Source organism: Ambystoma mexicanum, chromosome 11 (assembly GCF_040938575.1).
Source record: "Ambystoma mexicanum isolate Mex_15411 chromosome 11, UKY_AmexF1_1, whole genome shotgun sequence".
NCBI lineage: Eukaryota > Metazoa > Chordata > Amphibia > Caudata > Ambystomatidae > Ambystoma > Ambystoma mexicanum.
This window is the reverse complement of record NC_090934.1, coordinates 624,341,485-624,356,474: the sequence shown is the minus strand read 5'-3', so window position 1 is coordinate 624,356,474 and position 14,990 is coordinate 624,341,485. Positions and strand designations below refer to the sequence as shown.

General features: G+C 43.9%; 1 protein-coding gene across 3 annotated transcripts in view; it reads right to left on the bottom strand.

Annotated features, from left to right (window-relative positions):
• The window catches only part of GAS2 (growth arrest specific 2), a 1,136,685-nt gene that overhangs the window by 845,629 nt on the left and 276,066 nt on the right, over positions 1-14,990 (bottom strand). For 2 of the 3 annotated variants that reach the window (XM_069623497.1, XM_069623495.1), the window contains exon 2: positions 6,681-6,845. In XM_069623497.1, the coding sequence (XP_069479598.1) occupies positions 6,681-6,828 (148 nt within the window). In that variant the 5' untranslated portion in view covers positions 6,829-6,845. Of the gene's footprint in view, positions 1-6,680; positions 6,846-14,095; positions 14,305-14,990 lie in introns of those variants that run through there. The other variant, XM_069623496.1, reaches the window with a different exon arrangement.

Below are 14,990 nucleotides of genomic sequence, written 5' to 3'. Positions count from 1 at the left end.
CTGAAATGTGCAATTTGATTTAAAAACAAAAAGTAAGGGGAGGTATTAAGGAGAAATTCAGGGATCTGATAGAGGACTTCATGCAACTCATACTCTGCTTTCGAAAGCTCCTCAATCATATAGTGGGTATTATTTTTTACAAAAGATGGAGATATAGAATAGGTAAGGCATGAAATAACTGTGAAAATAACGACTTGCAGTTGTATGGCGATCCATTCTGGAAGGCAAGTGGAAATGTTTATAATTCAGTTGTGTAAAGTAGCATCTTATAAATTATTAATACATGATGTCAAGCACATAATAAATTATTAATACATGATGTCAAGCACATAATACATTTAGTGGATAAGGTATACAATGTTGAATTCAGGCATACAGCAATATTATACTTTGGTTTTGCAAAATTACTTCAGAGAGCTCTCATGCAGAAGTAAAAGAAGGGCGTTGTTATTTGACTCAATCAATTCCATACAAAACAAATCATAGTACCTGGACAATTCATCACTCAGGAAAACAGAGAGCTCTCTGGTTTAGGACAAAAAGAGGTGGAATCTTTAAATCAGTTGTCCTGAGCATTTCGGAGAGGATTGAAGCCACACGGTCTGATTCACAAAGCGTTTTCCTATGGGATTGCACCATTATAAAACGCTTCTGTGAATCAGGCCCACAATCTCGATCCACTGTTTAAATGTCTGGGCCTTTGGGGGGTTATGACACTGTTGATGGAAATGCCACATGTACATCATTTTGAACCCAGAATGCTTTGCACCATAGTTGACGCATACTTCGTTTCTGGGTGGAGATTGTTCTACTCAAGTCGGATGCAGAGATGTGAAGCACAAATCAGTTTGCTGTCAGTGAAAATTGATTAATTTAACTTGGAATGTTTTCATCCTTTTAATGGGAAAAGATCCCCATAGATTATTTACTTGCTGTACATAACAACTAAAGCAAAGCAGTTTTGAAGATTTGTAACAGCATAAAGAATCGTTTTATGATGTAGAGTTACGTTTTGTTACTATATTTAATATAGTAGGCTCAGGTGTGCTTGAAACAACTATTTCTTCCTATTTGCTAAATGACACCCAACTTCTATGTTTGCCTTTTGGATATAGTTATCCTGCGTGTGCCAAGTTTTCACACGCCTCAGATGTCTGTTTCCAATTTCAGTGTTTTCTCTGTTCCTGTAAATCTGAATGTGAAACATACTCCTACAGCACCAGGTAGTCCTTGTAGCCATTAAGTGGAGTTAGCAGCTGGCATTCAATTTGAGTGGTAAGATGATGTGGACATTGTGGCCAATTGGATTCTTCCTCATAGGGGTACAAGGATGATCAGGGACAAAATGGCCCACTCAACCCACACAGTTCTACAAACCAAAAGACGACGCAATTATAAATGTAAAACAGGGAAAATCAAGAGAAATACCTCCTTTGTCTTTTGTGGTAATGCGGGCCGAGGGTGGGCTATACTGAACCAGTAGTAACCCAGACAACACAGTATAACCATGGAAAAATAAAGGGAATGTCTAATCAATGTTCTATAAAAATGTAAACACTTTAATAAAGCATACCATCTGTAAGTAGAACGAAAGAAGATTACTATACAAGATCCCACCACAAAGGAAAGAACAGAGAGGATGTTACAGACTAAAGAAAGTGGTACTCTGAGTGTAATTCCAGGGGTGGTAGGTAAGATACTACCATAAAATGCATATTTGATTAACAACAGGAGCAATCTTAACCTAAAGAGTCTTTAGGGCCCATGTGGAGCATGGGGGCAGTTCAGTGTCACAGCACCTGGATTCAGTTCTTAGTGTGCTGCCGGATCAGACCCGGGTTTCAACATTGATGGGGGCTGATCGAGCTCAGTCAGGCATGTAGGATCATGGAGACCCTGGCAGCAAGCAGCCATCGGGTAGGGTCGAACGTGGGTGTTCTGTGCTGTTGAACAGCATCAGTTCCCGGATGCAGGTTGTGGTGGTCCCAAGAATGCTTCAGAGTTGTCCAGGCCAAGTTGGGCTTTGGCCGCTGGGAGAGGTCAACAAGTGAAGCTCCTGCAGTTCGAGTCAGCGGCCGAGGGTCATCAAAGCGGTGCTCAAGGTGTGTGTTGATGTGCAGTCAATGAGACAGAGGATTGCAGGCTAGCTGGGCTGAGCTGTGATTGTAACCCCCATTTAGAATTAGTGAATCCAGAGATTTGGTTTGGTTTCCAGCATTGAGCAGTCTCTTCAGGCCTAACAAGTGATATGTTTTGCTAGGACACGATGCAATGTCGAGCTGGTTTAGATGCAGTGCAATAGTTTGGCTGGTTGGAGGAACGCAAACACCAACACTGGCACCTTGTCATGATGCCTACCTCCAAGGAGCCAGGTCCGACCCAGCAACCCCAGAGGCAGGCATCATTTCCCCCAGGGGAGTGCCAGCGGGCCCAAGCTGGGGTCCTTTGGACGCAGTCCTGGCGCCTTAGGCGCCAGTATCATGTTGGACCCCTGTCCTGGCGCCTTAGGCGCCAGGCTCATAAAGCTAGACATGTGTTCAAGTGTTTTAATGTGCACTTACCTGATGCAGACCATGCTGCTACATCCAGGCCCTCTTGAGGCCTGAATGGAACTACTTTACCTATGGGACTACTTTCCACACGGGTGTGGTCGGGGAAGGATACATACCTGATCAGTGGAAGGATACATACCTGGAACTTCTTTCAAAGCTATTTAAACCACGCCCGATCAGCAACTCACGCTTCGCGTTGTTCTGCTCCTCGCAGCTGGACGCTCACCGTGTCAGCTCCTGCATTTGGACTTCAGCCACGCCTGTCAGCATCCTGGGTCACCTGCAAAGGGAGACAAGAGACCTTACCTGCTAAAATCTGCACCACAGAGACATCACTCCGACAATCCTGAAAAGGAAGACATCATTTTTAAAAGGCATTTCGCTACGATCGCTGCAGCGCTGCATTTCACTCACCTTTCCTGGGCGCCTCCATCTTCAGCAGCGATCATCCGGATCCACAGCCACTTCCCAGAGCCTAGAGAGAAAAAGACAAGAACAAAAGGTGAGAGAAGGAAGGGAATAGGAAAAGCTCAGTTTCCTTCTAAGACTTACCTGTTGGGTCATTCCCATTTCATTTCGGGTCTTGCCGCTTCCAGGCATTTTCCGGACCCCGGCCCCTATGGGGAAAAAAGACAAAGACATTGAATGAGCGAATGCAAAGACATTACCCGAGCGCTCATCCAGAACTTACCTGTCATTTACTGGAACTGCACGTTTCACTTCGGGTCGGTGCCATATCTCCGGCATTCCGAACCCCGGCCCCTAAGGGGAAAAAGACAAAAGCATTAGCGCTTGCTGCAATAAGACAATGAACATTATTATTAAGCTTGAACTTTTGAACTTGCAACAGAACTTTTACAGCGCCTTACCTCAAGCTTATTTGAACTCCCATCAAACCTCAATCCAGTGAAGTAACTGGGTTTCAACGCGCCCCTGCATCAGAAGCAGGATGGAGAACTCATCCTTCCAGACCCTAAGGTGAGACTTCACAGGGAATCGTGGAAGGGTATCGTGGAGGGTTGGAAGAGAGTGGGAGGCTTGAGCATTATTCTGTCAGTAGGTAATACTCCCTTTTCACGCACAGGGGAATATTCCTGCAAGCCAGAGTAGAGGGGCCCTTCCTGTCCATCTTCAGAGTCCCGCGCTTCGCCATTGAAGAAGCATCAGCACTCAAAGCCAGACCTGCGCCTCCGTGGGAATCAGGTGAGCGTTACACACCTGCCCTGTGGCTCAAGATGTGGAGAAAACAGAGCACTGGTGTGGAGCAGGAGAACAGAGAGCTTTGGCTGGTCACACCCTCTGGTTGCTGTGAGGACTTCACAAAGGACTTGAGGACAGGGTACTGCAGAACAAGGTCTTCTCTTCTAACACAGAAGATCCATTGCAGAATGGTTGGCCCAGGTCCAAAGCAATGAACATTCCCAATGTTCTCTGGGAGTGGGTAGGGGTCAGATCTTCCTTCTGTAAAGGTTGGCTTCTTCTTCACCTCGAGCGGAGGGCTTTGGACAGTGCAACTGACTCAAAGGAATTCCAGTCGAGAATGTTCAGAACATCTCTTCAGCCTTAAAGGAACCTTGAGGAACTGAGGATATTCTGATGAAGGAGTGCAATACTCCTTATTTCAAAGGCACAAGCCCTCAGGTGATTGGTCTAAAGCTAGCCTGCTTTAGGGGACCAATGCCTGCATCTGGCTAGAGTCGACTTGGCCCTGTTGATCTTGCATCCAAAGGGCTTTGCTCCAGAAGAAGTGAAGCAGACAGGAAGAGAAAGAGAGGCAGTGAAAAACAAGATAGTGGAAGGCTTCTTCCAATGTACAGAGCACTCCTGTCTATCCTACTACCGCCCCTTCCCTCCTACTGACAACAAAGGCCTTTGGATATGCAGCACCCTGGGTGACTCCTCAAATGGGTGTGTTCCTTTGATACCTGGGTCCAGGACAGCTGCCCACTGTGTGGCTGTCTATGGGGGTGGGGGATACTGGCCCTGCCAAAGAGAATCAACAAGAGGGTGGGTCCTCTAGGTTCCTGTCTTTCCATTTGGCAGTATCAGCCCATCTGGCCCGAATGCACATTCTCTTCCACTGCAGAGCTGACTCACAGGAGCTGACACATGTGCAATATCATTTGTCATGTGGCGTCCATGATCATAGGAATTGCCATGTACTATGCCAAAACTCAGGCATAGCTTGTTCTTAGAGATTACCCTTCCACCAGCATGGGGTAAACATGATCATCAAAATTTTGGTACAGGGGGCATATCTTAAATGTTGCCCCTATGTTGCAGTGACTTTGCGGTCGCTGCAGTGGTCAGGTGGTTGGGTGGGCATCTTGTGGGTGCCATGTATCAGGATACTGACACAGCAGGGCACAAGGGCGCTATACATTTGGCACAGAGTTGCGACAAAGGGGGATCTAGTTAGCAGATTACCCCTTTGGAGAAGAAATCACCCACATCATATTATGTACTAATAAAAATATAAAAGCCAGGGCTTTGTACCCCTGCCAGATGGCAATTCCTTACAGGCATTACCTCCTATTATGCGTCAGAAAACCAAAATATGCAGTCATGCTGCAATCTGTCACATGCTTTCCTACTACTAGCCCTTTGTGTGGGTGCAGGAGTCATGTGTGCACTGTGCATTTTATGTTCACCACATGAACCTAAGCTTTTAGCAAACAAAGAATTGACAATACATTGAGATAAACCCCTTTCAAGTGGCTCCATGAAAAAGGTGGCAGATGCTTCAGAAATGGTGTCCTCTTTCAATTTATAAAACTGAAAAAGAGCACAACAATGGGAAGACAAACACACACCGGAGTAGAGTAAGGAGGTATAAGCTGCTAAAGCTACTTAGCAGTGTGTAAGATGGTGTTGATGGATTGGGGGGCATTATAGGGACGCAGAGTCAATGCACCATGGAGAAATGGAAGTTGCATATCAGATAGCAGGATGCCAAGGAGGGCTGAAGGCTTGAAAATTCCACCCATTATCACCATCAGAGGGGGCTGGCCAATTAGGTAACTTGGTATGTGGGCTCTACAGCCTCTAGCCAACATTACAATCAGGCTATGTCCTGCTCGGCCAGCACCCACTGTGCCCCTTTGTTTCATGTCCCCATTGGCATCAGCAGGACATACCTTAGCACCAGCAAAGACCACACGCAGGTTCTAATGGCTTTCTGGAAAAAAAGAGGAGGGGACGAATTTACACAAGGGGCCCTTTTCCATGATTATGATGCCATGGTCATCTACATGGAAAAAAGACTTCAGAAGTAAAGCACATCTTCAGGGACCCCTATGCCAGTTTTGTTTTTCCTTTTGTTGGATTAAAACGTGCCCTTAGTACCTGCATTTGGTCTTCATGGGTGTAATGCCAATATCACCCTGGTAGACAGCCTAAAATGTCTTTCCTACCCCTTACGGTTTTCCCCAGAGTACTAATATCGTCCTCTCCTAACCATTGTCCATAATTGGTCTGCCAACATTCCAATGCCTTAACACCCTTCCTTATTACCATTCATATTCCAAAACAAATTTTTCATTGCTCAAAGAATTGTTGGGTTGGCTCCAACACCAACTCTGTATAAGTATAACCTTGCACTTTCTTTCATGGCATTAAGTAAACTAATACGTAGGAGGGTTTTGGTGACATTGTCTGAGTCACTGAAGCATTCTGTAACTGAAGCATGGAAATCACTCAAGCACAGTTGAACACTATGAAACTCTACAAGTATGGATGCCAAACATATTCCTTTCCATTGCAGCAGCTTCACGCATTATTTCTCATTCTCACACCTGTTTACTAAGTGAAAGGTTTAATGTATATCCCAAGACACTAGAGCAATACAATGTGGGAATCCAATTCACAAAAGGGTGCACACTAGAGTCACAGACGGCGTAACTGGAGTGTGAAACAGATCTTCAAACAATTTGGAGGAAATCTTTGTTACAGGATATAGTGGCAAAATATGTTTACACTTGACAATGAGACAGTATATGTAAGGACACTGTGACCTTTGTTCATAAATACCCTGACAAGAAAATTGATGTGCAGCATTGTCCCTAATTTGCATATAAACATGAATGTTCCAGTAGTTACGTCTCTGCATGGATTGGAATATGGTCATACCTAATAGGTTCGTCAGCCAAATGGCCAGATCTTCTTTCATTGGTAGGAGTTCAGCTTCACGCCTGCTAGCTAGCCATTGGCTATAGTGATCCATGTCGGAGAGGCCGGGCCCACCTCGTATAGTAGGGCTTACAGCAGTGCACATCATTGTCCACTTTCAAACACCTGTTAAAATATAAGTTACATTGCTTGAGGTGAGGCATGATCTTACACATTCAATAGTAATGTGGCCAACACGTGCAGTTACAAGCAGAATACATTGGCCAATAAAGCTTACTGGAAACATTAAGAATGTAAATGCTGCATTTGTACACTTTAATTTTGAGCGAATCTTGACTTAATTACTATGGTAACTCTGAAGTATACCATTAATTAATATGAATTACCAAAGCACTTTGAAGGTGGTAATACCTTAGTTTGGAAAGTAATTTTCAAGGGTGTGTGAATATGCAAATGCAAACATAAAAATAAATACGAATTAGACAATGCCATTTACACAAATTGAATGTTTTGGGAGAAAAATATTATGAATGTAAGACAAATAAAGCTATGGTTATAAGTTTTAAGTTATTGCTGCAAATTCTGTTTCAATACAATAACCCCTTGGTTCCTTTTAGTTCTTTTACAGCCATTAATCTACCTTTTAAGCATTCATAATGTACACGTTATCATAGAAATCAGCAATGCCCTTTAACTGTGTATGCTCTTTTAGCAGCCAGCCGATGCCATAGACCCGAGCAAATCGAAAACCATTATCTTGGGATAGATAGGGGCAGTTTGAAGTCTGTTTATCCACCAACTTAAGATGTATTGGTGTGCTCCCCCTGAGGGAGCATCTGGGTTACTATATACCAACGCATTGTACTGTTAACATCTGTTAACATCTGGCTTCAGGGACCTCAGTTACCTCACGCCACATTGGTTATTCTAATAAATCCTACAAATAACATGGCCACGATGGAAATGGTACCCAGGCTCTATGCATATCCCTTCTTTCTTTTCCATAGCAATTCTGGATCAGAGAGGAGTGGAATGCCGGAGATGAGGCAGTCAATGAGGTGGCAGCAGCAGCATCATGTGTCATCCCTATTCTACAGGGCAACGATTAGAGACTTGCCCTGCAGTACACTGTCTCTGCCATCCATGCAGTACAGCGAAACACAAGCAGCAAACCATTTCAAGATTTCTGCTTCTGTTGTCCTGAAAGAATTAAAGAATTAAAGAACTGAAGAATTACCTGGAGCAGAACCCCTTTACTGCTTCACGGAAAGGTCAGTTTAAGGGCCAAAGGGCCCCAGCCTATCACTTGTTTTTTGTTTCTTATTTAATCCTACTAATAAGGTATTTTACCTTCCCAATGCTTACTCAGCTAAGATACACCAATTTACCTGTCACTGAGTACACATATGACCTTTGTTTGTCTTTAGGGAGACCTGCATACACAAGGCCCCAGATGAAGGTTGTGACTCACAGTAACCGAAACGTCAGTGATCCACGTGGTAGAGTTCCTAGGACCACGGTCAAGGATCACATCAAATTCTCTCAATTTTTCCATAGACGTCGACCAGTCTCTCTTGGTCTCTGACCAGTCTTTTCTGGTCAAACCACAAGCGCAAGGCGCATACAGACTCAATTTCTCAAGTCTGACCAGTCCTTCTAGGGCATACTACTAGCACTAGGTGCCAAAACACTTTACCTTTGAAGCCGTATTGGCCCATACTGTTTGGACTAAAGAAAGCAGACACTAATGTGATACTTTATAAAACAAGAACTATGAGGTTGAGATTTATATGAAGTAATATTGTGATGACACAAGCCGCTGCGTTAAATCGTTGAACCTCAACAAACAAATACTACTGCAATTTGGAAAATAGTTTGTTGTGCTATTTTGCGCAACCAGCTTTTCTTGGACGAATGACATTCAATTAACTTTTGTGAACAGTTACCAAAAATTTCTGAATCATTTTTCACTTAGTAGAGTGAAAAATGAAAGAGTAAATGTGCCTTTATGATTTTATTTTGTCCTCATCTCATTTTTACAACTTTCCAAGGTGCAGAAGGGCCTAAAAGTGGAAGAGAACCCATTTTTACACCGGCATGCATACATACATACAACCAACTAATTCCTTTGGCATATGCCTTCCATTTACACCTGCTGTATAGCAGCGGATCCCATAGGATAGGAATCCATTATAAAGCCCTGCCTGTAAAGAGTAATTTGCGGACATCATTTGATTTCTCACAAAGCGAAGAGTAAAAGTGAAGAGTAAAGGCTAGTTCATCTTAATTTACTCTTCACAATTACACTGCATTTTGTCAGTGTTGAAAACTGCATGCATTTGACCAGCAACACAGAAGTGCAAGTGTTGGTGGTCCACTGAATGCAATTAGCATATAATGTAAAACATCCCCTTATTACCTTTATTTTCACCAGATCTCATGCACGGGATCACCAATGTTAGCACCTATGTGCTATGGGGACTAGTGCTTGCATCTTTAAATGTACACTTTGTTATGTTATGCCATGTCCTGTTTTAAGCTGTAGAAACATGTTGGTAATGGGTGGTCTGCTGGGATCAAAGTGTGTATTTTCCCCAAAGCTACATGCATGTTAATTAGAATCTACCTGAGTGCAACTGTAAGTACTGTGACAAATCAAGGGTATTTGTACCTTCTCCGTTAGGGGGAGCTTCCCCCGTTGAGGCTAGGGAGGTGAGTCAGCTGTGCAAGACCTTCCCTAGGGGTCTGGACAAGTGGTACCTCACTGGGAGAGACTCCCCCTTAGGGGATATAGACTTCCATTGCCGTGAGTAACTCCCTAGACAACCACCATTATGGCATATGTGGCATGCCAGAAGTAAAGTACATTATAATTTCAAGGGACTTCACTGAGGACAAAACTAAAATGTCCCACAAAAAGAGGATCTGTCTCTGTAGGGTAGACTTACATTTACCTGAGACGAGGAGGCTACAGAGGTACAATATGCTGCATAGAAGCAAAGCACGACCGGAGAAAGAAGAACGTAAGCAGGGGAAGCCCCCTGATGAGGTGATGCCAGGAGGAGGCGGAGCAAAGGAGAGCCAGGAGCCTGTGATTTTCAAAGGATTTTTGGGCTGCAGAAAGAAATACGAGAATCTTGGCATTTTTGAGGAGAGAGGAATGAAGAAGAGGGGAAGCCTAATCCCTTTAGCAGCATAACCACAAGGACTTTGTGGTGGCCAGTCCACCCGTTGAAGAGCACCAAAAAACACCAAGCCACGGAGGGCATGAGAGACCCTGTGACCCGTAGTATGATGCAGTCACGTAGAGCAGGGGTTTGCAACCTTTGGCTCTCCAGATGTTTCATACTACAATTCCCATGATATTTAGCTATTGACTATGCTGGTATGGGATGTGGTAGTGCAAAACACCTGGAGAGCCAAAGGTTGCAGACCCCTGGCATAGAGGAAGAGAACCGAGTGAGAGATACCGACTCCAAGGAGGAAAACGAGCAGCGAAGTAGTGGAAGAGAACCCAAGTGATTGGTGAGCCTGAAAACATTCCCCTGCAAACACAGAGGTAACAGGAAGAACAGAAGTATTGGGAGGTCGCTGGGACATCATTATGTACACAGATAAACTTTCCTCAGTGAAATTGACAACATACTGAAAATAACACCAGTAAAATGTAACTGTATGAATGTAACCACAAGACTAGCAAATAAGCCTGAGCGAGAAAATAACAAGGAATAGATACCAAGCGAAACTCATCCTAGAGAAAGTGGTGAGTTCCTAAATATAAAGCCCATAAAGCTGAACTGTATTAAAGTGATTCTGAGAATCAGGAATAAACTTGAAAGGGAAAGTGTTAAGAACTGGAGACACATACCCTAGGGAGAAGGGTGGCAATCTAAAAGGGAACGGAAGTCAAGTGAAGTAGGACAGAGAATAAGTGATCAAACTGAGCCACACCAGGAAAGGGGAAAGATCACATTGTTAAAAAGGATAGCCAACTTAAAAAGGTCAGAGCTACAGAGACAATAAAGGCATGTACACCTGGCAGAGACTATAAGAAAGAGAATTATAAAACTTTGTGGAATAGCTATCTCAAGGGGGGAGAGCAAACCTAAGTACATTATAAAAGAACTACAGGACAAAAGTATATGTGACAAGAGTCTATCTGAAGATATCTTACTAACGAGAACTATGCAACGCATGGAGACATTGCCATAAGAGACCTACCAGAAGGAAGAGAAATGTTCCTAGTATAATTTAAGTTAGTAAAAAATAGTGGTAGGGTCAGTTAGAGTTCGTTTTGGATAGAGGACATCTTCGATTCTGACAACTGACAAGCAGCGTGAGTTATTTATACAGGCAGGAAAACCCTCAAGCGATATGAAAAGACAGACCTTATTCTTTGAATAAACCACAATCAAAATGTCCTTCAAGTGACCGCCTGCTTCTTTTGACCCACCACCTTACTCATTCACTCCTTTTGGGGAAGGGGAAGAATATGATGTTTGTTTCCTTTTAAATTAGCTGGTTAGGTCATGTTGCAATATGTTGAGGTTTGTTTCTAATGTTTTGCCTTAAATGTCTAATTTTCAAGTACCTTTGAAGCAGACAGCAGTTAGAAACCCCCTAAACATTCAGAAAAACCAAAAACAGAAGGTAGACCTGGAAGTCTAATCTGTTAACTAGACCATACTTCCCTGTTTTGACCTGGAATTTGCATGATGCCTTTTATTAACAGTGCATAGTAACTGCAGCCCAGGCTGAAAAGCCTGGTTTATGTAAATTAACTCTCATAAACACCTAGACTCAGCCTAAGAGGATTCCGGCCTAACCCACCAATATAACTATTACCTTAAAGGCCTTAGCTGGAATCAGGAACTTCCAGGAACCTGCAGGAAGGCTGGACTGGGCATCTGCTCTCAAGGAAGCTGTGGTTGAAATCACACCCTTTATTAAATGTGCTCATGTTTCCTTCCAGCTATCTCATCCATAGGGCCGGCCATTCGGGGTTTAGAGGAGTAAAGAGAGTAGTACTGCAAGCTGTGTTTTCTTGGGCATGGTTTCTACTTGTCTTGCCCCACCAGGACACTGTGAAAGGCTCAAACGTCTGGTATAGATAGACTTTATGTCCTTAAGCACAAGCCTAGGGTTTTGGTGACCATGACACAAATGAGGAAATCAAAATGTGAGGTTTTTTTCTTGCTTATCCAGAAGCTTTTGCAAACTTGTTAAATTGGGATTTCTGACATACAACCCCAGGGAAGTAAGCGGAAGAGCTTTGCCACCTGTGCTTCTTAGGTATGGCTTAACATGCCCAGACTCACTATAGAGCGAGTACATTCCAGACATACCTCCCTGGCACATCTCGCCCCATAGAATACAGTTGAGTGCCACAATAAATTCAGTCCAATGTATAAATAGCTATGCCTGCAAATATGCATTGTGGGGGGTGTTAAAGATGGATTTGTATGTGATCCACCTGGTCTACACAGGAATCCATTGATTGTACACCTATAAATCTCATAAAGGTGTACAACGAAGCAGACTCATGAGACCTAGGAGATGAGCACGGCAGAGATTGTGTCTCCACTCAAAAACCCTTCTCCATCTCGTAACTGCTCCAAAATGATATGGCACGTTAAATTGAGGCAAAAAAAGCTAAGCACTTTGCTTGTATGGCTTCATATAACGTCTTGCTTCATTTAAAATGGGGCCCTATGTTTTCCTTCTGGACGCGTGATGGATTATGTGGCTTCGGGCTCCCTTCTTTGAAATTATTTACAGACTTCTTTTGTACCGAATGTGAATTGCATACTGGGGCAGAGGCGTTGACAGGATTATCTAACAAGTGGAGTCTGACGCTAATGTAATTGGGCCCGCCACAGCGACATTAACATCTGTAAATGGCCACACAGTGCTGCTGAGTGGGCATTTACAGATTGTGGGTGGGCCTTGCCCGCTCAGGCCCTACCCTGTCTACGCCTCTGTGCAGGGGACCACAATGTTAGCACTTATGTTTATAAGCCTTCAACAAGGTGAGGGAGGGGGAGTACAGTGAAGGGAATGCGCTTTTATTTGTTCGTTTTTCCATAAACGCTGCCTACAAAGTGCTCTTTGCAGACGGAGTCTACTAATGGATTACTATGGAATCCACCTGGTCTTTAGCAGGTGCTGAATGGATTCCACAGAAATCTATTAATTTAATGCAAACATGAAAATGTCATGCAGACGTGGAAGGAAACGCACTGATGGGACGTAGGCTGAATGCACGGCATAGACCTTGTCGCTGATCCGTGTCCCTCCTCGCCTTATCACTGCTTCAATATGGGCTGGAGGGGTTACATGAAGGCACTGCAAGGGCTTGAAGAGAATCTTGGAATACACGCCTGAGGAAATGGTTAGTGTATTCATTTTCAGGAGTGTAGACTTACGTTTCTGAAACCACTTTTCTTCCATTAATATTTAATATTAGAAGGAATGAGGCTGCTAAGAGCGCACGGAATCTATTGTATCCTGTCCGCAGGAGTTTCACGGAAGTGTGAATACTAAGCGTCCAATCAGTACTTGCATCAGCATCCTACATTAGTGTGGTTTAACACTTTCACTTTATGATCACTCGAAGATATTTCAAACTAGAATCGATATGCGACTCACACAATGTGAGCATCTTGAACTGCCTTCACACAATATCAATGTGCATTTATATTGTAACTGGGTGACTACTGCTCAGAATTGTGAATGCTGGGGTAATCCTAACAGTTTTCGAACCCATGACCCTTCCACTCAACCATTTGCTACACTGTGGTCAGATTTCCAGCATACCTCCCTCTGATAGGCATGTGGGTTATACATTTCTGTGGAAATGCCTTCCTTTCACGTGTCTACTCATTCTTTCAGCTGTGACTATCACTGGTTCTGCAAGCCTAGCTCGGCTGCAGAGGATTTTCGTTAGCTTTGCTTAGGCATTCGAGGGAGGCGCTATTTTACACCACAGTTGCATGGCCCAATTGCTCCCCTTCTTCGGAATCTTCACGGTGACATGCAGATCACGATGCATTATTTCTCCTCAAAAGAATACAGCATTAAATAGATATGCAACAATCGTTTTCAAACAAGTTCTAAAATGCTATCCGATTAAAAAAGTAATGTTCTAATTTGCCGTTAAGAAGTGGTTTGTGGGCCCCTGTTAGATTATATCTCACTAAACTAGAACCTTTCACAGTTTCCTCCATTTGTACACTGAACGTCTCCGTGGCGCAAATATTTTAGTGGGTACATTCTACACGTTTAAACCGAAGCATTTTGCCATTTGCTGTTAATAGTGTTCATATGTACACAATCATTCTTTACGCCTTATTGGCACACAGACCTACCGCCCACTGAAGTAAATTACATCCGCATATTGAATTCTTGGAAATTACCTCCACGCCTTTCTTCGTCCGGAGAAGCAACCTCTCTCGCTTCTGACACAGCAAATATAACGCGTGCAGCAAAAACGCCAGGCCCACAATCTCAGCGATGAAACAGTGCGGTCCTTTTTCTCCGTCTCTTAACAGCGACAAGTCATCTCAAATTCTCCGCGGCATTGTCGGAGCGCAGGGTTCTGCTCGGGATGGTTTACAGTATACCTAATGGCATATAACTCTTTCACAAGCTCCGCGGGTGAATTCCACCCCCTCCGCAGAAGCGAACAGTGGAGTTTTTATGCGAGTCTACAGTGGCACATTTATTTTTTCAGCAGCTCTGCATAGCCCAGTGTTTGTGTTTTGCCAGCACTGCAATTCAAACCCTCTTGGTCACAAGCTGTAAGCAATATGACCGGGTCTGGGTATTCCTCTAACGTTAGAGGCATAATCCACAGACGCGTTTTATAATGGGAAAGCCCCATTGGAAAACGCTCTGTGAATTAGGCCCCTTGGGTCCAGTAAGGCTGCTGACGCAAGCGGCCTTATAACATTCAGCCCAAGCATTGGCAAAGCAAATGGTTTGGGCACTCGTAAATGTAATGGAAATGAGTTTTCCACAATTTTGGCAACCACTGTGATCGAACGCTCAGGTGCTTACACTATTTGCCAGCTGTTGCTTTCTTATGAAGTTTCTGAGCAGAATAAGGTGGGTGGATGGTACTGGGCTGAGTTAAGGAGGAGGGTGGGTTTAGTGGGCCTTGTGGGACAGGGTAGTTGTGTGAAGAGGCTGCAGAAGGTTGGGGGTGGTGTGTGTGGGTACTGGAGTTAGGAGGGGGTGGGCAGTCTGGGGTGAGGTAATAGGGATCTCCTAGGGTGAGCTATTTGTTTCTACATTTCTGCAATTATGAAT